This window comes from Gorilla gorilla, chromosome 21, assembly GCF_029281585.2.
Source record: "Gorilla gorilla gorilla isolate KB3781 chromosome 21, NHGRI_mGorGor1-v2.1_pri, whole genome shotgun sequence".
Lineage (NCBI taxonomy): Eukaryota > Metazoa > Chordata > Mammalia > Primates > Hominidae > Gorilla > Gorilla gorilla.
Genome location: NC_073245.2, coordinates 56,945,625 through 56,967,885, shown reverse-complemented (window position 1 = coordinate 56,967,885; position 22,261 = coordinate 56,945,625). Strand labels below are relative to the sequence as shown.

The window sequence follows — 22,261 nt, the reverse complement described above, 5'->3', positions numbered from 1 at the left end:
GAATTGATTGTCTGGGCTTCCTCCCTGACCTAGTCAGGCCTTACTGGATGCAGATGATTGGGAGAAGGAGAGAGGAAGGAGGAGCCCTAGACGAAGGATCCTGAGTCCCTGGATCACCATGTGGGGGAGCCCACCAAGCAGAAGCACCCATAGGGAATGTTACGTAACACAAATAGACTTTGTGCTTTGGCTAGTAAGCATTTTGGTAGTGACGTTCCAATGGCGCTGGTAGTAGTGGAAGTGGATGCAGTTGATAAAGGGGTACATTGTCTGTAGAGAATTTTAAAACAGTAATGAAAAGGTCTAAAAGTCAATCTGCTTTTTATTATCACCACATGCCAGCAATTCTAAACATTGCCAGTGTTAAAATATTCCTTCTCACCAGGGAGAAAACTCCCACTGTTAGAGGCGTTTGAACCAGAGCGATTCCATCTTGAATAGGGTCTGGGTAAAATGAGGCTGAGACCTGCTGGGCTTCATTCTCAGATGGTTAAGGCATTCTAAGTCACGGGATGAGATAGGACATTGGCACAAGATACAAGTCATAAAGACCTTGCTGATAAAACAGGTTGCAATAAAGAAGCCGGCTAAAACCCACCAAAATCAAAATGGCCTCGAGAGTGACCGCTGGTCGTCCTCACCGCTAGACTCTCACCAGCGCCATGAGAGTTTACAAATGCCATGGCAACGTCAGGAAGTTACCCTATATGGTCTAAAAAGGGGAGGCATTAATAATCTATCCCTTGTTGAGCATATCATCAAGAAATAACCATAAAAATAGGCAACCAGCAGCCCTCGGGGCTGCTCTGTCTATGGAGCATTATTCCTTTACTTTCTTAATAAATTCACTTTCACTTTATGGACTCGCCTTGAGTTCTTTCTTACGCGAGTTCCAAGATCCAGATCCCTCTCTTGGGGTCTGGATTGGGACCCCCTTCCTGTAACACCACCACCTCCCCTGGTCCCTTGGTATGCCACTGGATTTCGGGTTTATTTATTACTGGGATCTGGTTTACCCTAGCTAATAAAGACAGGCATAAAGGTATAAATAGCAATGACGAACATCCATATGTACAACATGTTTTTTAAGGAAAAAAACATTACAAATATGACTGTTGACATGAACATTTAAAATAAATTTAGATTTATTCTGGCAACTGCAGTCTGATACTTAAGCAATCTTCCTGACGTGGGGAAAAGACTCAGGGAGACTTTGCATTCCACAGATGCCACATCAGCCATCTGGAGTAGGCAGCGCAGCACCAGGTTCTGCCACCAGGTTCTGATTTAGCCGACTTCTTTATTGCAACCTGTCTTACCACAAGGTCTTTGTGATCTGTATCTTGTGCTGACCTCCTATCTCATCCTGTGACTTAGAATCCTGTGACTTAGAGTAGCCGTTCTTTATTCCTTTACTTTCTTAATAAACTCATTTCACTTTATGGACTCGCCCTGAGTTATTTCTTGTGCAAGCTCCAAGAACCCTCTCTTGGGGTCTGGATTGAGACCCGATCCAGAACATAAAGATCATCAGCCATCTGGAGTAAGCGGTGATACCACCAGGTTCTCAAACTCTGGGTTTTAGTCAGATGGCCACAGATCAGGGGTCAAGAGAGGAAGGCAGGGGAGTGGGACTGCAGTGAGATGTCTCAGAGACTGAGAGAGGCAGGGGGGTTAGTGGACCTGGAGGGTGTGTCCTTGAGGTGAGTGGTGGTGAGGGGGTTGAGAGGGTAGAGGGAGTCAAGTCAGTCACCTGTGTCCCCCCTGCTGGCTTCAGGGCAGGGGAGAAGCTGCTGAAGAGTTTCACGTTAGGTTATTGGCCATCCAACAGAGACTGGATGAAAAGACCTGGCCCAGCGAAGATGTTAAAACCTTTTTCATGAAAGGCAGTGGTGAGGGGGCATTGGGCAGTGAAGGTGTGACCAGAAAGGGGTCCTGATCCAGACCCCAAGAGAGTGTTCTTGGATCTCCTGCAAGAAAGAATTTGAGGCAAGTCCACAAAGAGAAAGCAAGTTTATTAAGAAAGTAAAGGAATAAAGAATGGCTACTCCATAGACAGAACAGCCCTCAGGGCTGCTGGTTGCCCATTTTTAAGGTTATTTCTTGATGACATGCTAAACAAGAGGTGGATTATTCATGTGTCCCCTTTTTAGACCATAGAGTGTAACTTCCTGACATTGGCATGGCATTTGTAAACTCTCATGGCGCTGGTAGGAGTGTGGCAGTGAGGACTACCAGAGGTCACTCTCGTCGCCATCTTGGTTTTGGTGGGTTTTGGCCAGCTTCTGCAGCCTGTTTTATCAACAAGGTCTTTATGACCTGTATCTTGTGCCGACCTCCCATCTCATCCTGTGACTTAGAATGCCTAATGATCTGGCAATGCAGCCCAGTAGGTCTCAGCCTTATTTTACCCAGCCCCTACTCAAAATGGAGTTGCTCTGGTCTAACACCTCTGACAAAGGGGCCATAGATAAAGACCAGGCCAGTGTGATGGGGCCACTTGCAACCAAGTTTGTCAGCAAACCTGGAGGTGACGAAGAGGACTTCCTCCTACTTCTGCCCTTGGGTTCTCCCTGATGTCATAATTCATGTCAGTGGAAGTGAAAAAAGATGAATTCTTGAGAATCAGATGGCTGAGAATGCACCTCAGACCCTAGACCACATTTTAGCCATGGAGAGGCAGGTGGCCTTTTCGTTAGCACATGACACATGGTGGCCATTGGTCGCCTCCCCTTTCCTAGGCAGAAAGTCGAGGGGTACCTCTCAGGGAGACTGTTGGAGTTGCGCCTTGAAGACAGCCTCCTCCTGGCAGGAGGCCTCTCGGCTGTTCATGCATGGAAATGCCACAAGGAGGCAGCAGCACATCACTGCTGTCCTCCCCCGAGCTGGAGCTGTGTCTGATTTTAACGAGATGGGAAGTTTGTTAAAATAGATTTCTGGGCCCTACTCCCAGAGCTTCTGTAGGTCTGGGATGGGGCATTTCTAACAAGTCTCCAGGTGATGGCTGCTGCCTCTGGTCAGGTACAATGGATCTATCTGTTAGAAGTCAGGATAGTGATTATCTTGTGGGTAGTGAAGAGAGGGAGTCCAAGGTGGATTTTGGAGGTGCAGGCAATGCATGGTCCTGCTGTTGACCCAGGTACTGATTGCATGGGTGTGCTCATTTGTGAAAACTGGATTAACTGAACACTTTTATTTGTATATTTGTTTTGTTGTTGTTGTTTTGTTTTGTTTTGTTTTTTCTGAGACAGGGTCTCACTCTTGTCACCCAGGCTAGATGCAGTGATGCAATCTCGGCTCACTGCAACCTCCACCTCCTGGGAGGCCATCCTCCCACCTCAGCCTCCGGTGTAGCTTGGACTACGGGCATGTGCCACCATGCCCGGCTGATTTTTGTATTTTTTGTAGAGGGGGTTTCACTACGTTACCCAGGCTGGTCTCGAACTCCTGAGCTCAAGCGATCCACCCACCTCAGCCTCCCAAAGTACTGGGATTACAGGCATGAGCCACCGTGCCTGGCCTTGTATACTTTTTATACTTCATTAAAAATTCAAGAAAGAAGAAAAAGAAAGGCAAGGAAAAGAGAAACAAAATGGAAATAGAGGATGAGAGAGAGAGAGAGAGAGACAGAAGAGAGAAACGGTGAGAGAGAGAAACATAGAGAGAGAGAGAAACAGAGAGAGAGAGAGAGAGAGAGAGAGAGAGAGAGAGAGAGAGAGAGAGAGAGAGAGGCTGGGCTAGCCGCTGGTTCAGCTGGTTCTGACTTCCCATCCTGGATGGTGAGTGGTGATTCTATTCTTCAAGCCTCAGCTTCTCATCTGTAAAATGCAGATCACAGCAACCACCTCGTTTTCAATAAAAGAAGGTATAGAAAGTGTGAGAGGAAAATGAAAACCCCAATTCACTCTGCCAAAAGGAAAAAACTAAGCTAAAAGTTGAGTCGTGCAACAAGCTGCCTTTCCTTTGTTCCTAAGCAGAGAGCCACAGATAAAAGGCCAGGTATCTCCACGAGTAGCCACTCTGTGTTCACTTTATCTTTATGTAAAGTTACAGAGCATGAGATGAATACATAATTGAATACATAATTTCCCTACCTGCTCTTTTTCTCTTGCAATATGTGGATTTCCAGACCCTCCTTCTTTCCCCTCCAGCCTGCTTTCCCCTTTAAATACTGAAGCCCTCAAAGTCATCTTTAGAGAAAGGCACAGACCTCTCTACTGGGCATGTCCTTAACCTTGGAAAAATAAATGTCTAAACTGATTGAGACCTGTCTCAGACACTTTCTGGTTTACAAAAGCATCAGGAACACAATAGCTGCTCAATAAACAGTGAGACTGTAAGCTGCTCCCCTTAAGTGTGTGGGCTCCCCTGGGCGCCGTCGTTGTTCCTGGATCCCAGAGCAGGGCATGGGAGGGCCTGGCTGTCTGTGTTTGCTAGATTCATTTTAATTGTAACTAGTTAGGATGGGGAGGACCACGGGTGTCCTGGCAGGCAGGAGGACCTCCTGGGGCCTGTTGATGCCCTTCACTAGGGAAACTTCTTCCTTACGGCTCTCGGCTGGAGGAGGATGGTGTGCCAAGGGCCCCAGGAACAGGCCCTGTGCCAGGTCCTTCAGCCACAGCTGGTAGCGGAGGCCTCTCCAGAAAGCATTCTGCCCCGGGACACTCAGCTTGCCCCGCAGACCCAGGCCAGCACTGAGGAAGTGAGTGCAGAAGCTTCCCGTGGAGGAATGGCCAGGCCTGGGCACCTGTGGCCGTGAGAGCTTCAGAGAGGGTAAACCTGGTTTTCTCCTGTGACTTTGCCCCCGACACATGTTTCCTCTTCTCCACAAACAAGAGGATTCCCAGTGTTTGCCTTCACAACACTTGCCAAGAATTGCAGGCAGGATGATAATAATAGCTTCAGTTGAAGAACATGGAGGAATTACCTTCCTAATACTCACAATACCCCTGCGGAGTGGATACTCACAATTTTTTTTTTTTTGGCAGAGTCTTGCTCTGTTGCCCAGACTGGAGTGCAGTGGCATGATCTTGGCTCACTGCAACCTCCACCTCCTGGGTTCAAGTGATTCTCATGCCTCAGCCTTCCAAGTAGCTGGGATTACAGGTGCGTGCCACCACGCCTGGCTAATTTTTGTATTTTTAGTAGAGATGGGGTTTCACCTTGTTGGCCAGGCTGGTCTCAAACTCCTGACCTCAGGTGATCCGCCCGCCTCGGCCTCCCAAAGTGCTGGGATTACAGGCGTGCTCGCCACTGCACACAGCCGGGTACTCACTTTATACAGCCATCCTGTGGGGTGGGCACTACTATTTATTCCCATTTTACAGATCAAAAAACTAAAGCGCCAAGAGTTAGGATAACGGTTGCTAAAATTTATTTTATTTTATTTTGTTGCAGACTACCACAATTACTACTTGAGACTGTCACTATGACGGTTATTACTGTTACTACTTGAGACCGTCATTACAGCAGTTACTACTGTTACTGCCTGAGACTTCATTACAGGACTGAACGAGGGGACGAATGTAGAAATGAAAACTTAAGACAAAAGAAACTGTTGTAAAGGAAAGGGCCAGGGGAAGAAGAAGAGAACTCCCTGCTTCTAGTGAGCAAAGGCAACCCCTGAGCTTCCACAGCCCTTCCTATTTATTGGGTAGAATGAGCAGGGAGGAGGAGGTAATGACTGGTTAGCTGGTTGATTGATCACGGATTCGTATTGTTACTAACAGGCTTCAATTATGCCTAATCACAGGAAACACTATGCTTGGAGCGTGACTGCCCTCAGCATTCCTTCTGGATGGCAGAAACAGTTTGTCAGTTTGCCAACATTCTGCGTTTATGAGAAATAGTCTGCTGCTTACTCGTATAGCTTCCAGTGGTATACTGAGTTGATCATGACCCTCAATCTTTCGGCCTCTAATATTTATTTATGTATTTATTTATTTAATGAGACAGAGTCTTGCTCTGTCCCCCAGGCTGGAGTGCAGTGGTGCAATCTCGGCTCACTACAACCTCTGTCTCCCCGGTTCAAGCAATTCTCGTGCCTCACCCTCCTGAGTAGCTGGGATTACAGGCGTGTGCTATCACACCCAATTAATTTTTGTATTTTTAGTAGAGACGGGGTTTTGATGTGTTGGCCAGGCTGGTCTCGAACTCCTGACCTCAAGTGATCTGCCCATCTTGGCCTCCCAAAGTGCTGGGATTACAGGTGTGAGCCACCGCGCCCGGCCCTAAGTTTTTTTGTAAATCACGTAACACTTTCAACAATCCTCTGTGTTGAGTATTGCCATTATCCCCATTTTAAAGAAGGGGAAACTGAGGCACAAGGAGGTTAAGTACTTTGCCTAAGATGACAGCACTAGGAAATAGCAGAGCCAGGATGCACACCTGGGCAGGTTGGCTGAGCCCACTCACTCTACCACTGCACAGTGGCGGCTCAGCTGTGAGGTCATGGGCCTGAGTCCCAGCTCCACGACTCCAGGGCAACTTGTTAATCACTCTGGGTCTCAGTTTACTCATCTCTAAACAGGGAGTATTAGTGGCACTTTCCTTTAGGAATGTCCCAAGGATGACGTGCAGTGGTGTGGACAGAGTGCTTGGCAGAGAGAGCCTTATGTATGGGAGTCCCTCGGTGTACATTCCTCATTCTTGTCCGTGTTCTCCCTGTTTTGGGGGATGTTATCAGAATTTTGCCTGGAAATGTGTTTAGGGTTTATCCTTGCAGAACCAGACCCATGGAAATTCTCAATCTGTGAGAGACCAACAGCCATTCTCAAGAGTCAGATAAACTCAGGTTGGACTAGCATCCCACCCCAGCTGTAGACCAGCTTTTAGACAGCTCACTTTCCTGGGTGTTTCCTTATCCCTGAGCTGGAGTTAGTTATATTTGCCATGCAGGGGCTCTGTGAAGGTTACATGGCTCAAACTCAGCATGTGATTCTCAAACTAAGGTTTCTGGAGGGGGTGATACCTGAGATAAGTGTTGGGGGCTGGGCAGCATGGGCCTCTGTGACCAGCAACCGTACCTGGGGTGGGTAATTTACAAACACTGTGTCTGGGAATTGCCCTCATTCTCAGAACCCTCCTGCCCTTCCTTGTCCTGCATCTCCCAGGCTCCCCTTTCTTCCACCTTCCCAGCAGGTTCGACTCATGGGAGGCATAACTGGAAACTGGGGGATAGCAGCAGGCAGAAGCCAGGGCAGGTCTCCCCACCTCCATCTACTTTCTGTTAGGTCTACGAGGCTGTGTCTTCTTAGCGGCTGCAGCTCCCAGCAGACAGCCTTGCCAGGTCCTCATCCTCTGCCTGCTGGTGCCAGCTCTGGGCTCTGCCCTCCCTCTGCCCCTCCACCCCGAGGGCTGGTCTGGTGTTGAATTTCTCCTCTTGCATCACACGGTCCCCTACTTGGCCTCTCAGATGGGTGACTAAGTCCTCTCATTAAATTCCTTTTATTTTATTATGTTGAGTGAAAGACGTCATTCATTATAGAGTACCTGCTGTATGGTTGTATTAATGAGAAGTTCAAGAACATGAAAGCTCATCTATGGTGATAGAAATCAGAGCAGTGGTTGCCTTGGGGAGCAGGGGGATAACTGGGAGGGAGCCAGAGGGAACTCCCTGAGATGATGAAAATGTTTTATACCTTGATTGAGGAGTTGGTTACATGAGCGTGTACGTTTATGAAGACTCGTTAAACCATATGCTTAAAATCTGTATATTTAACTATGGGTAAATTATACCTTAATAAAATTAATTTAATAAGAAGAAATCCCTGTTTAAATACCGAGTGTTTTCTAATTTCCTGCTTGGATCCTAATGGAAATACAGTTTTACTTTTTAAACAAACACAGGTAGACCATGGAGGAAAATGTAAAATTTATGTATTTGGTGTTGGGTGTTTTTTTTTGTTTTTGTTTTTTGTTTTGTTTTGTTTGTAAACAATAAAACATGAGACTTCGAACAATTTCACCCTTGGGTTAGTTGATTTCAGGCTATGCTCCCCAGTCCCTGGAAGGCAGCCTTCATTCTCCCTGCTCTTCTCTGGTCAAAAACGCTGGGAAGCACTGGTCTGTATAAAGTGCTAGTGCCTAGCACATAGCAGGCGCTCAAGAAATGTTAATTATTGGCTGGGTGCAGTAGCTCACGCCTGTTGGGAGGCTGAGGCAGCAGGCGGATCACTTGAGGTCAGGAGTTCAAGACCAGCCTGACCAACATGGCTAAACCCCATCTCTACTAAAAATATATTAAAAAAAAAAAAAAAAAAAAAGCCAAGCATGGTGGCATGCGCCTATAATCCCAGCTACTCAGGAGTCTTGAGGCAGGAGAATCACTTGAACCCGGGAAGCTGCAGTGAGTCGAGATCGTGCTATTGTACTCCAGCTCCAGCCTGGGCAACAAGAGCAAAACTCCGTCTCAAAAAAATAAATAAATAAATAAGTTAATTATTATTAATACGAATTGGGTTTCTTGGATCACTTGAAGGCCTGTCTTCTGGCTTTCTTTAAGACCATGTGGTTTCACCTTGTGAGGTTCACAGAGAACTCCGCCCCTGAATTCTGCCCCGGATAATGGGAGGGCTTTCTCAGAAAACACAGGCCTGACACACAAGATCACGCATAGGCTTGTATTCGGGAACAATTTTACAAACTCCAGAAAAGGCGGCAGGAGATCCAGAATCTCTGTGTGCCTTCTCTTCATCCTACCCCTGGAAAAATGGCCAGTCCAGCCCAGCACCTGCTGCAGCCTCAATATTAAGGGAATGCTTGTCCCATCTCTTGCCCAGGGGAAGTCGGAGAGAAAGCTCGCCCGTGTGCATGTTTGATATAGGCTGTGTGTGTAGGCAGGGAGTGGGCTAGAGGACCCTGGACACCTTGGCCAGCCTCCTAGGCAGTGAGTTAGAGGAAAGGGGACGAGGTCTTGCACCTCTGCTGTACCTCAGGATCCAGACAGACCAGGCAGCGTGTTAATATTGGTGTTCTGCATGGTGGACCCAAGCTAAAGTGTTGCCTGCAGCCAAGGGCCTGGGCACGGACCATCTTCCATTAGCCCAGGGCCCAGGCACAGGGCCACCAGCTGGGGATGGTGGACACCGTGTCCCCATTCCCAGCCCGGCTCTAGAAGGCACTGTTTTGTGGACTGCGACCCCTGGAGGGTGGGCAGGGCCTGGACAGGCACAGGCGGCGCTGGGTCTCCAGTCGGCAGAAGCGGTTCTGATTGGACACCCGGGTGGCCATGCCCAGCCCACAGGTGGTCGAGCAGGGTCCCCAGGCCGTGCTCCATTCTGGGCAGGGGACACCAGGGGGCAGGGAAGAGACAAGGCCAGAAAACTGGGGTCCTAGGGGGGAAAGAACAAGAGTTAGCACTGAGCAGCCAGGGCTCAGCAGCTCAATCAACCCACCTACCAGCGGCCACGGCAATCTTGGTCAAATGGCTCAGCCTCTCTGCATCTCAGTTTCTTGTCATGTAAATTTCTTAACAGTGGATGGCACTGAATAAAATAATGGGCATGAAGTGCCTAGCACAGTACCTGGTACTTGTAAGATTTCCATAAATATTAGTTGTTTGGCAACCAGAGTGTGCTGGTCACGATGGTCCCTCAGTGAACCATGGTTTTCTCGTCTCTTTGGATAAACAGCATTTTACAGGCAGGGGGTGCCCAGCCTGTGTGGAGTGGTGCTTTGGCCCGGTGGCAAGGATGCTAAAGATTCCAGGATTCTTGTGCCAGGAACAAGATGGCAGGTTCACCATGGTCTAGCTTTTTCTCTGCTCCAAGCCTCCCTCTGTGAGTATTTTGGTGTCCTTCCTTCTAGTCTTACACTAGAAGTCCTCAACTAGGGTAATTTTGCCTCCCAGGAAAGGTTTGGCAATATCTGGAGACAGTTTTGGTCATCACAACTGGGGCATGCTACTGGTATCTAGTGAGTAGAAGTCAGGGATGCTGCTAAGCACCCCGCAGTGCACAGGAAAACCCCCCCAACAAATAATTACTTGCCCCAATTGTCACTAGTGCTGAGGTTGAGAAACCCTGATTTCTACCCACATGTGTGTGCTGTGTATGCATGTGTATGTGTAGATATACCTGTATACGTGCATAGGGACACACTTAGTTGAGATCGAGTTGGAAATACACCTTCTTATCCTGCTTTTATCCATAAGGTGAACTCACTGGTGTTTTCCTATGTATTTAAATGGATATATCATATTCCATCACAGAGATAATAACGGCTACCTCTGATATAGTACCATGTGCCAGGCACTGCTACAGCTGCTTGACTTGAACAAACTCAAGTAGTTCTCACAACGCTATGGAGTGGATGCTCTTATTGTCCCCATTTTACAGCTGGAGAAACTGAGACACAGAGAAGTTAAGCAACTTTCTCAGAGTCACACAGCATAAAGGGGATGGCGGGGCTGTTGCAGATGCCGTGCACCTGACCCATAACACGTGACTACCTCTTGTGGGTGGCAGCAGCATTTATGAAATCAATCCTCCTCTTTTCAGTTGCCTTTTTTAGAAAGTCACATTCATGTGATAATTTTCAAAAAGCAACACAGCAACAACAAAAATCTCTAAAATTGAAGATTTATAGTGGGACGGTGGGAGGTAACTGTCTTTTCTCCATCTCTAGCCCACCCCCGGCCCACATTCCAGAGCAGCCACTTTGCCTTGTTCAGTTTTGAGTTCCTTTTTTAGTAAGCCCAAATAATAATAAATTACTAAATCTATTAATATGTATCAATATATTATAAATACGGTAATATTATATATTCTAAGAGCTTAGCTCTATTATATCTCTGAAATGTGAGAATTTGGTTCACATACCCTAACCCACCTTTCCTCTCCCGGCTCTGTCACCCAGTTTTTATTTTTAATTATTTATGGTTTTAAATTACACATCTCAAAGGCGGCGGCTTTTTGTTTATTGGTTTTAAAGAGGGAGGCCTGCTGACCCTCCACTCCTCTTTCTTTTTTCCTCTTTTTGAGATGAAGTTTCGTGCTTGTCGGCCAGGCTGGAGTGCAGTGGTGTGATCTGGGCTCACTGCAACCTCTGCCTCCCGGGTTCAAGCGATTCTCCTACCTCAGCCTCCCAAGTAGCTGGGACTACAGATGCCCGCCACCATGCTAGGCTAATTTTTGAATTTTTAGTAGAGACGGGGTTTTCCCATGTTAGCCAGGTTGGTTTCGAACTCCTAACCTCAGGTGATCCGCCCGTCTTGGCCTCCCAACGTACTGGGATTACAAGGGTGAACCACAGCGCCCGGCCGTCCACTCCTCTTTCTTATCTCCCTCCTCAGCCTCCGCCCCTCCCAGCTTCTGATGTGTCCCTGGGTCCTGGTCCCCAGGAAGCCGCGCCCCACCCCACCCCACCCCCCAGGTGGCCCTTGGCGCCCCCAGGCAGTCCTGCCCTGACCTGGACCACCGCTGCGCTCACCTTGGGCTGGAAGGGGCTGGGTCCCCAGTCCCCCTCCTTGGCCGCACACCCACTCAGGGCAGCACTTGCCCAGGACCTCGACCCTCCTGGGGTGGGGGCAGTCCCAGCTGGGCAGCCGCACGTCCTCGCTGCACAGCGGCACGCAGGTGAAGCCGCCGTCCTCGCAGCGGCAGCGGATGCTGCAGTGGGGCTGGAAGGTCTCCCCCTCCCGATACAGGCGGCCGTTCACCTCACAGCTGCTGTCGTCCTCTGCCACTGCGGAGGAAAAACCGCACCCCCATCGGTGACCCGCAAAGCGGCACAGCCCTCTCTGCAGAGCTGCCCAGATCCCGCTGCCTGAGGCAGCGGCCTCACAGTAGCTGGGCCCTGCCCAGGGCTCCAGCCCAGGATATGCACCTCTCCCCAGCCCTCCACCAGCCTGCTGGGGCACCCTGGATCTCGGCACAGGGATTGCAAGAAGACAGGCCTGGATTGACCCCCCGAACTCTGCCCTTTCTTAGCTGTGAACCTGGGCCAAGTGATTTCACTTCTTCTTGCCTCAGTTTCCACATTTGCAAGCTGGGATATAATGGTACTTATTTTCCAGGGTGGTAGAGACTACTCGGAATGATAGGCGTAATGATCACAACATAAAAGAGACCTTCCATAGGTCCTAGCTACTCTGTTATTATCATTAGTATAGTTACTATATATTAATAACGTTTACGTATTCTATACACACTGAGATTTCATGCAACAAAGTCGTTGTCCACTTGTGCTGTAGTCATCACTGTCAGGTCAGGGCTTAACTTGCTGGCTGTGTGTCTTTGAGTAAGTTACTTAACTTCTCTGAGTGGCCTGAACGACAGCAATGATGAGCTCAGTAATTGTACCTTCAGGTTCCATGGGATGACATGTCCGTACCCTCTAGCACACAGTGCTAGGCATGGCCTAGGTGCTCAGGGAACACTCTTTCAATGAAGCCCTCAAGATATGGGCGTTATTGCCACTTCCTCCACTGGACATGAACTCCTTGAGGGCTGGGGCGGCCAGTGTGCGTCTTTGCACCCTCCAGTGGGCTCAGAGCCTAGGCGCGACACACAGCACTGCAGGAATGTCCCTTGAGTGAATAGCTGGCATAAGCCTTGGCACATGAGAGACCCTGATAAAATAGCCCTACTCCTTATCATTCCAGAGATATTTACTGTTTCCCGCCTGTGTGCCAACCACTGTGCTCCCAGACAGAAAGGACAGTTCCTGCCTCGAGGGTCTCATGGGCTTGGGAAAGGGGGATGGGTGTGAGGGCATCATCTCCAAGACAGAATGAAGTAAGAGTGCTGGAGAAGCGTGTGAGCTGCTCAGGAAGTGCAGACGGGAAACAGCGTGTGTGTGAGACCTGGGTGGCCACTAAGCTATGTCTGGGGAAAGGACTCATTAGCAAACAGGTTCTCCCAGATCTTCTGAGAAAACCTTCCAGTAGGTCTGTACACACGCAGGGGTTTCAGAACCAAAACCACACATACTTAGGTTCCAACTCTGGCTCCCACTTGTGGGGCCTGGAGCAAGTCATTTTGCCTCGCTGAGCCTTGGTACCCGGCTCACAGGGCTGCTGGGGGGTTAGATGAGCTAGGGGACTTACAGCATTTTGCCCCAAGCCTGGCACATAGCAGATGCTCAATAAACAGGAGTGGGTTATGCTTCCACGTAGCATCTGCTATGTGCCAGGCTTGGGGCAAAATGCTGTAAGTCCCCTAGCTCATCTAATCCTCCAGCAGGGAAGGCCTTGCTGAGAAATAATGCTGGTAGAGGGAACAGCCAGTGCAAAGGCCCTGAGGCAGGAGTGTGCCTGGGGTATTTAAGGAACAGCAAGGGGCCAATGTGGCTGGAGCAGAGAGCAGGAGGAGATGAGGTCAGAGAGAAAGCATGAACAAGATCCTGTGGGGCCTTGTAGGCCACTGTGGGGACTTTGGCTTTTCCTCTGAGATGGGAAGCCACCAGAAGGCTTGGGGCAGAGGAGGGAGGTGATCTGACTTATGACTTCCCAGGAGCTCTCTGACTGCTGTGTTGTGAATAGACCAGGGGCAAGGACAGAAGGAGGGAGATGATTATGGGGCTACTGCAAAATCCAGGCCAATGATGACGGGGCTCAGACCAGAAGGGATGGGAGTGTCGGATGCTGGAAATACACGATGAATTTGCTGGTGGGTGGTATGTGGGAGGTGAGAAAAGAGAGATGTCTAGGCCGGCTGTGGTGGCTCATACCTATAATCCCAGCACTTAGGGAGGCCGAGGCGGGTGGATCACTTGAGGTCAGGAGTTCCAGACCAGCCCGGCCAACATGGTGAAACCCCGTCTCTACTGAAATACTAAAATACAAAAATTAGCGAGGCATGGTGGTATGTGTCTGTAATCCCAGCTACCTGGGAGGCTGAGGCGTGAGAATCGCTTGAACGCAAGAGATGGGGTTACAGTGAGCTGAGATCCTGCCACTGCACACCAGCCTGGGTGAAAGAGTGAGACTCCATCTCAAAAAAAAAAAAAAGAGAGAGAGAGAGAGAGAGACCTCTAGAACGACTCCCAGGTCTTGAGTCTGAGCCATGAGAAGGATGGAGGTGCTCTCAACAGACTGGGGAGGCCGTTCTGGGGGGCGGAAGATCAGGATCCCGGCATTGGATGCGCTGTTACCACGATGGTGAATCTGCAGCACATCTCACAGCTCAGAGTTGGCCCTTAGGGAAGATCGTTCAACGAGTAAGTGATAGGAGAGGTTTTTGGCAGCATGTTCCCTGCAAAGCCCTAGACTGAGCCTTTGTGATGTCTTAGCTGGACTCTTTGGGGTTCACCAGTTCCCAGCCTCTAAATTCAGTTTAAATCATTAAACACTGTTGAGCACCCATCATGTTGACAGACCAAGGTGGGAAGTTGCAGGAAGGACCAGAGACCAAAGTACACCTTTGGCCTGCAGGTGTTTGAAGTCTGAATTAAGACGGAATAAGAAAAATCCCTTAATACAGTTATTAACAATCACAGCCTATGTACTAATCAACTGCTGCATGTCAGGCAGTTGAGCAGTGGAGCTTGTGGAGCCAGCTCCCTGAGTTCAAATCTCAGCTCTGCCGCTTATGAGCTGTGTGACCTTGGGCAAGTTGCTTAGCCTCTCTGTACCCCTTTTTTCCATTTATAAGAGAAGGGTACCTACCTCATGTGGTTGTGAGATTAAATGAGTTTATATTTATGAAACCCTCCGTGTCTTACACATGGTAAGGGCTGTGCAAGTGTAAAATAAACTCTGTGGGTGCTGTTTACACGTGTCACAGCAAATGTAAGTAACAGCTTTGTAAGCGAAGTGTTACTTATCTCAATTGTTCTTCAGATACATTTTCATAAGCAATCATCCCTCAGTCTGTGTAACGAATCACCCTCCTTATCCTTACAATACTTGTAAATAAAGCATTTCCCATGGAGTTATTACTTTTTTTTTCTTTGGAGATAGGGTTTGGTCTGTTGCCCGGGCTGGAATGTAGTGGCGCAACCACGGCTCACTGCAGCCTCAAACACCCAGGCTCAAGCGAGCCTCTCACCTCAGCCTCTCAAGTAGCTGGGACCACAGGCATGTGCCACCACACCCGGCTAATTTTTTTTTTTTTTTGATAGAGAGAGGATCTTACTATGTTGCCAAGGCTGGACTAGAACTCCTGGGCTCAAGTGGTCGTCCCGCCTCAGTCTCCCAAACTGCTAGGATTATAGGCATGAACCACTGTGCCTGGCCTGTTGTTTTTTAACAAGGCTTTTCCTACAGATGAATTCATTATCAATGATTCATGAGCTTCTCTCTCTCTCTCTCTCTCTTTCTTTCTTATTTTTATAAAAGTGTGACATGCACATAGATGAAAGAGGTAAATTGTTCTACAAGGCTTGTTATTAAAAAAGAAAAAAGAACAATCTCTTGCCTCTTTGCATTTCTCTAAAGTGATGGTTCCCAACTGGAGATTTTGCCCCCTGGGGAAATTTGGCACTGTCTGAAGACAGACTGTCATGACTTGGGGGATGGGGAGTGCTGCTGGCATACAGTGGGTGGAGTTCAGGGATGCTGCTAGAAGTCTTACCATGCACAGGACAGCCCTCCCACAACAACTAATTCTCTGGCACCCAGTCACTGGAGCCAGCTTGCAAAGCCCTGCCCCAAAGCATCAGAGAATACCAAGGCCTAGAAGAGTGGTGAGGAATGTCACATGCTCGGGTGACTGCTGAATACACGGCAAACCCAGGATCCCAGCAGTGCTCCGAGGGCCCCCACTATGGGAGAAGATAGAATAAAATGTTCCTTAGAGCCCGTTGGATCTGGTCCCGTGCCGTGTGACATGAAGCATGTCCCTTAATGCTGGTGAACCTGTTTCCTCATTCATAAAATAGGTCTGAAAGTACTTCCCATCATAGGGTTATTGTGAGGATGATGTGACTTGTGTAGTAAGTGCTTAGCACAGTTCTGGACACATATTATGCCCTAAAAGGTTGCACTTTTATTTTCCCCAAAGTGTTGTAAGGATCCTGAGAAGGGAGTGGTAGCATCTGGTTTGAAGAATCTGGGAGGGCTTCTCAGGGGAGAAGCTGTTTGAACCTGGCTTTGAAAGTTGGCAATGATTTGGACAGGTAGGGATGGGGAAAGGTTATTGGGGTAGTGAGATGGTTTAAGCAGAGGCCAAGAAGGGAGAGGAGGGAGTGGGGAGTGGGCTTTGGGACACCAAGTTCAGCTGGAATGGACGGGATACCTGAAGTGAGCACCCAAGGAGGTAGAGAGAGGAGGGCTGCACTTTGATCCAGGACAACACGGCCTTGACCTCCCGCTCACACCCGCCCCCACTCAGTCCTGCAAACCTGCTTACAGAGGCACAGGGCCCCCCGGCCACCGGGTCCTGCCCCGGGCTGGCAGACCAGGCCCTGGCTGGCGTCGCAGACGTGGAGTTGGTCGCAGGGCTCCCCCAGCCGCCGTGCACATACCCGGCAGCAGCCACAGCCATCCAGCACCAGGGGTACTCCCAGCGGGCATCGGGGAGGTGGCCAGGGGCAGGTACATGGTGTCGGGCACAGCTGGGTACACACCTGAAGAGACAGAGACCTCACTCAGCCACGGGCTTTCAAGGTGGGCAGTGAGACCCTCACAACCAGCCACTTCTCTGCCAGGCTGGGTAGTGTGGTGTCCACACCTTAGCCTCAGAGCCGTGCAGACCTGGCCTCAAAGGCCAGTAGTCCCACAACATGCCCTAAGAGGCAGTATGGCATGTAGTTATGGGCAAGGACTCTGGACTAGAGTTCCAGTTCTTTATTTTTTATTTTTATTTTTGGAGTCAGAGTCTGGCTCTGTTGCCCAGGCTGGAGTGCAGTGGCGCGATCCCAGGCTCACTGCAACTTCCACCTCCTGGGTTCAAGCGACTCTCGTGCCTCAGCCTCCCGAGTAGCTGAGACTACAGGCGCCCACCACCATGCCTGGCAATTTTTGTATTTTTAATAGAGATGGGGTTTCACCGCGTTACCCAGGCTGGTCTTGAAATCCGGAGCTCAGGCAATCCGCCCGCCTCGGCCTCCCAAAGTGCTGGGATTATAGGCATGAGCCACTGCACCTGGCTAGACTTCCAGTTCTAATTCTGCCTCTTATTAGCTGAGTGACCTTGAGGAAGTTACTTAAGCTCTCTGAGCCTCAGTTTCCTCAAAGTATCTAACTCAGAGGATTGCTCTGAGGAGTACATGAAATGTTGCACAGCAAACCCTCAGCACAGGGCCTGGCATGCAGTAGGCGCTCACTGCACTTAGCTTTGATGATCATTGTTGTTAATGGTGGCAGAGGGCTCAGCCCCAGCCCTCTGGGAGCTTACAGAAAGGCAAAAGCAACAAGTCAAGGATGAAAATGGCAGGGTCTGGTACATTTTCCAACATACAGATACTTATCTTAGGACTGAATAAATCGAACCATATCATGGATGTTTTTGGCCTTTCGATCCATTCAGCATGTGTCCCAGCTCTGGAGGTACGTCACATCAGCCAGGACACTTGGGAAAATACAGACCCCCAAACCACTCTGGGGCTTACAAAATCAGAAGTCCCAGAGTCAGGGACCTGAAATCTTTATTTTTAACAAGCTGTCCAGTGGCTTCTGAAGCTCAGCTAGGTTTTCAGCACCTCTGCCCCAGTCTAACCTCCTCCCCCTGCCAGGTACGGATGGGGAAACTGAGCTCCAGAGAGGGACAGGGACTTAGCACCCGTCAGTGTGTTCGATTCAGGGCTGGGAGTGTCCCCGGTCCTGCTTCCCAAGTGAGGACTCAGGGACACGGGATGGGGGTAGACTGTGTCCGTAAGCCAGGGACCCACTCCCCAGTGACAGGATCAGGGTATCAGCCCATGTGGCCTGCCTGACCCTCGCCACCCACATCAGAGAAACAACCAAACCATACAGCAGGTGCCGTGGGCTCCCTGTCTGCCCATTTGAAGGTGGGGACCAAGAAGGAAGTATAATTCAAGATGCTTCCAGTGGCCCCATCTTTGGGGGGCCAAGTTTGAGTTTAGTAGGATCCTTAGGGGATGAGGGTTTCATCTAGAGGAAGGGAGGCTTGCAGTTTATAATGATGGAATTAATGACCTTATATCTCCTGTGCAGCCCCAAAGCAGGAAATGACCCCTTTGCTCTGCCTCACCCTCTGCCCCGCCCAGTGCCCCCCCTACCCACGATCCTGCAAACCTGCTTTCAGTTCCCGGCAACTCCCACGCCGGCCACTAGGAGCCATTGCAAACTGGCTGACCAGCCTCTGGTGGGGGCCACAAAGTAGGAGGCGATCACAGCCCCCACTGAGACAGCACTGAGTAGCAGATGGACACAAGGAGCTAGGTGTCTGGCTGCCTCACAAGGGAGTGGGTCCCATCGCTGCAGGCTGTTCAGATTCTAGAGATGATGGCCTAGCCTCGCCCCTCAAGGTGTGGTCTGAACTAGCAGCAGCGTCACCTGGGAGCTTGTCAGAGAGGCAGCCTCTGGAGCCCCTCTATAAATCCAAAGCTGAATTTTTATATAATAAATCCGAATCTGCATTTTCTTTTCTTTTTCTTTCTTTTTTTTTTTTTTGAGATGGAGTCTTGCTCTGTCACCTAGGCTGGAGTGCAGTGGCACGATCTCAACTCACTGCAACCTTCGCCTCCCAGGTTCAAGCAATTCTTGGGAGGCCTCAGCCTCCCAAGTAGCTAGGATTACAGGTGCATGCCACCATGCCCAGCTAATTTTTTGTATTTTTGGTAGAGACGGGGTTTCACCATGCTGGCCAGGCTGGTCTCAAACTCCTGACCTCATAATCCACCCACCTCGGCCTCCCAAAGTGCTGGGATTACAGGCATGAGCCACCGTGCCCAGCCCGAATCTGCATTTTCATAAATCCACAGGTGATTCACATAGAAACGGTCTGGGCTTTTGGGTTCCCTTCTAAGTCAGAGGTTCAGCTCCCTTGGCTTGTGGGCAATGGAGGGAGGACTGTCAGAAGTGACTCTCAGGTCCCTCCCACCTGAAAACAGGAGTGCCAGGAAATAGACCAGCAGCTGTGCACCTTGGCTCCCACTGTGGACCCCTCTACTGGCCATGCTTGTCAGGGGGCAGGACTCTGTAGGCCCCGATACCCAGGAGAGGCTATTAATGATATCAACTATTCTAGTGTACAATTATCTCATGTGATACCATATGTATGTCATGTGCCAAGTGCTGTTGTCTCATTTACCCCTCCAATGTGAGGTGCCATCATTATGCCCATTTTAAAGATGAGAAAACTGGAGCTCAAAGCGTGTAGTAACACAGCCAGTAAGAGACAGAATCAGGATTGACATCCAAGTTCAAGTTGACATCCAAGGCCCAAACTCAAGTTGTCCCATTGTGCCTCAGTTTCCCCAGGGCCTTGCTGTGATATCTGGTAGTGGGGGGCAAGGCTCATGATATCTGGGGCAGGAGCACTAGGCATGGAGTTTTTTGGGCAAGAGTTGAGATTCAAGTTCTGCCAGTGACTTGCTACGTGACTGAACACATGGACAAACGGCTTTGGAAGGTGGAGGTGAAGCTCAGTTTTCTCCTCTGTAAATTGGAGTAGAGACAACCTGTTTCTGAGTGATGATGGAGATTAAATGAGGTCCTGGCCAGTCCTTGATCAATGTGATTTTGCTTGTGTCCAGGTGTCTGCCTCCTGCCCCGGTCCACAGCCAGGAGCCCCGGAGCCAACGGCCAGCCTGGAAGACTTAGAGTTCTCCCTCTGAGGGTTGCTGTGGCTTTCCATGTCATGGTGACTAAGTCCCTGTGTTTCTGTGCAGTCCCTGTTTCCTGGGACCAGGGAAGAATGGTCCCGTAAGTCTCACCCTAATGGCAAGTCTAGGACAGCTTTACTTTGTTCTCGTATAATCCTGGGCCCCTTCTCCCTCCTAGAGCCCCAAGTCCCCTATTCCAACTACCCAAGCCACCCACACTGGCATCATGTCCTACCCATCCCCTTTGGAAGAACAAACAGCAGGACAGGATGCCAGCGTGGTTCTCAGGCTTCCCAGGCACGAAGACTTGGAGCCTGAGGGAGAGAAGCTCCTGCCCGTGCTCCTCAAAGGAGCGTGACAATACAGTGAGATCGTGGCTTGTGGTGGGGCCGATTCCATGGCTCTGGGAACTCAGCATTTGCCGAGGTGATGACAAGGCTTAGCAGCTGTGGCCTTGGTCCAGTTTGGGCTTGGGGAGGCACAGACTGGAGTGCTTCTCCCCCTACATCCATGTCATTCTGGGCTCCACCATGGCTCTCCTCTATTGCTCTGACCTTTCTTTGCTGTGTGGCTTTGGACAAGTTGCTTACCCTTTCTGAGCCTCACTTGACTGAAAACTGGGGTTGCAAGTTGCTTACCCTTTCTGAGCCTCACTTAACTCAAAATTCCTTATGGGATTGTTGTGCATGTTAGACAAGGTAGATGTCCCACAGGCTCTTTGGTAAATGTCCCATGCAGCATTCGGGGATAAGGCCATTACTCCACAGAGGTGTCTCCTGTCCCCCTCTAGCTAGGGCGGGCGGGTCACTCACTGCCTAAGAGTCCAACAGCATTGATGCCCTTGCAGAATGAACCTTCCAATCAGCTAGGCATCCATCCAAATGCTGGCTCAGAGTTAGGCCAAGCATGTCATGTCTTGCGTGCCCCCATTCATAATGAGGATACATTAAAGTCCTCTTGAATTTGCCTGGTAAGTTTGATGAATGATCATGAATGGTCTTCACAGAGGCCTCACAAACTGTATACCCTTCACCTGGGAAGATGCTGAGGCCCAGAGAAGGCAAGATACATATCTGAGGTCACACAGCAGGGCTGGCCGGAGGCAGCTCTGAGTTCCAGGGAGAGAAGCCCTGCTTAGGCATGGGGGCCAGACTGTGCCCAATGTGGGGCCCTGGAGGAATTCTGCCAAGGGGGTCCTTGGCTGCGATTTTACATCCCCACCCCCTCCACACCCAAATAGTCAGCAGTGCATTCCAGGGCCCGGGCCTCCTTACCTTTGAGAGGAGGCAGAGGAGGGAGAAGGCCAGGAGGTGGGTCTTCGGTGTGCCTCTCATGTCCCCTGCAGAGCCAGCTTTGAGCCTGGGTGGCGGACCTGTGAGTCTTTATGTTCCGGCAGCTGTGAGGTCACTCCCAGGCACACACAGGCACACGCACGCGCACGCGCACGCGCGCGCACACACACACACACACACACACACACACACACACACACACTAGCTTTTTCATTCCTTGCTTTGCTTCCCATCCTCATGGCTCAAAGGATGAGCCCATTTACCTGAAGGTGAAACTGTGAAGGCCACCAAGGAGGTGCCTGTCCGTGTGTGTGTGTGTGTGTGTGTGTGTGTGTGTGCGCGCGTGTGTGTGTGTGAAAGCCTGAGCCAGTGCCAGCACCAAGAACCTGTGACAGCTTGCAGGGTCCTCTCCAGCTCCTTCCAGCCCAAGAGGGTCCTAGCCCTGCTGTAGTTGTGAAGCCCTATTCCAGACCCCCTGTCCGAACCCCAGCGGGGCTGCAGATACCGGAAGCATTCAGTAAACACCCCCTTTGCAGAGCTGACCCAAGGTCTCCTAAGCTCCGTGGCCCTGACTCTGGGTAGCCGCGGCCCAGCCTGCGGTTTCTGGCAGGCAGATTGGCAGCCACCCAGAGGTGGGTGTGACCCAGAGCAAAACTTCCCTGGGCGGCCTGTTTGCTCTTGGCAATAAGGGGCCTCCCTTGGCCTGCCTCCCGGCTCTGGAAGGGGGCCCGTGGTGGGCGAGTCCGGGCAGGCTGGACCTACTGTGTGCCGGCGCTTGCTGGGCACCGCTAGATGATGGGGTCAAGCCAAATCCATTTGCTTTCATTCGGCCGCCTCTGAGTTCGCCTCTGCAGGAGCTGGAGGCACAACACTGACCTGAGGACAAGGCCCAGAGAGGGAGAAAACAGAGGGAAAGCAGGTGGAAGTTCAGGAATACCAGGCAAGGTCCCTTGCTCAGACCAAGAGTGAGGAACACTTTCTGATGGAGGTGCCATTTCAGAAAGCCAAGAAAAGAGAGGGTGAGAGAGGGCAGAATGTTCCAGGCCAAGGGAACAGTACGTACCAACGCCTAGATGTCGGACATAGCATGATAGCCTGCTTATTCTGGGAGCCAAAGCGCCTGGTATGAGCGGAGCCTTCTGTGCAACGGGAAATGGTGATGTCTGTGAAGGGTGAGACACACAAGTTCACACCACCAAGATTTGGGGACATCTACGATGTGCCAGCCATGGGGGCGGGGGATGGAAAGACATGGGCTTTGTTTGTAGAATTTGGCAAAGATAAAAGAGGTGATGTCA

General features: G+C 50.2%; 1 protein-coding gene across 2 annotated transcripts; it reads right to left on the bottom strand.

Moving 5' to 3' along the window:
- Positions 1-8,607: 8,607 nt before the first annotated feature.
- Positions 8,608-22,044, bottom strand: CCN5 (cellular communication network factor 5). Of its 2 annotated transcripts, none has more exons than XM_055373048.1 (5): positions 22,027-22,044; positions 20,946-21,051; positions 16,293-16,509; positions 11,431-11,685; positions 8,608-9,332 (listed from the first exon to the last, which is right to left on the bottom strand). In XM_055373048.1, the coding sequence occupies exons 2-5, from the start codon at positions 21,003-21,005 to the stop codon at positions 9,112-9,114; spliced, it is 753 nt and encodes a 250-aa protein (XP_055229023.1). In that variant the 5' UTR covers positions 21,006-21,051; positions 22,027-22,044; the 3' UTR covers positions 8,608-9,111. The 2 variants fall into 2 exon arrangements, with proteins under 2 accessions (XP_055229023.1, XP_018872720.1); XM_019017175.3 differs by lacking the exon at positions 22,027-22,044 and adding an exon at positions 21,227-21,554.
- Between the last annotated feature and the right edge of the window lie 217 nt (positions 22,045-22,261).

Coding starts and splice junctions, on each gene's coding strand:
- CCN5 (XM_055373048.1), bottom strand. CDS start 21,005: ATGAGAGGCACACCGAAGACCCACCTCCTGGCCTTCTCCCTCCTCTGC. Junction 11,686..16,292: donor CCGGGGGGCCCTGTGCCTCT/GTAAGCAGGTTT, acceptor TTTCCTCCGCAG/TGGCAGAGGACGACAGCAGC. Junction 9,333..11,430: donor CCAGCCCCTTCCAGCCCAAG/GTGAGCGCAGCG, acceptor TTTCCCCCCTAG/GACCCCAGTTTTCTGGCCTT.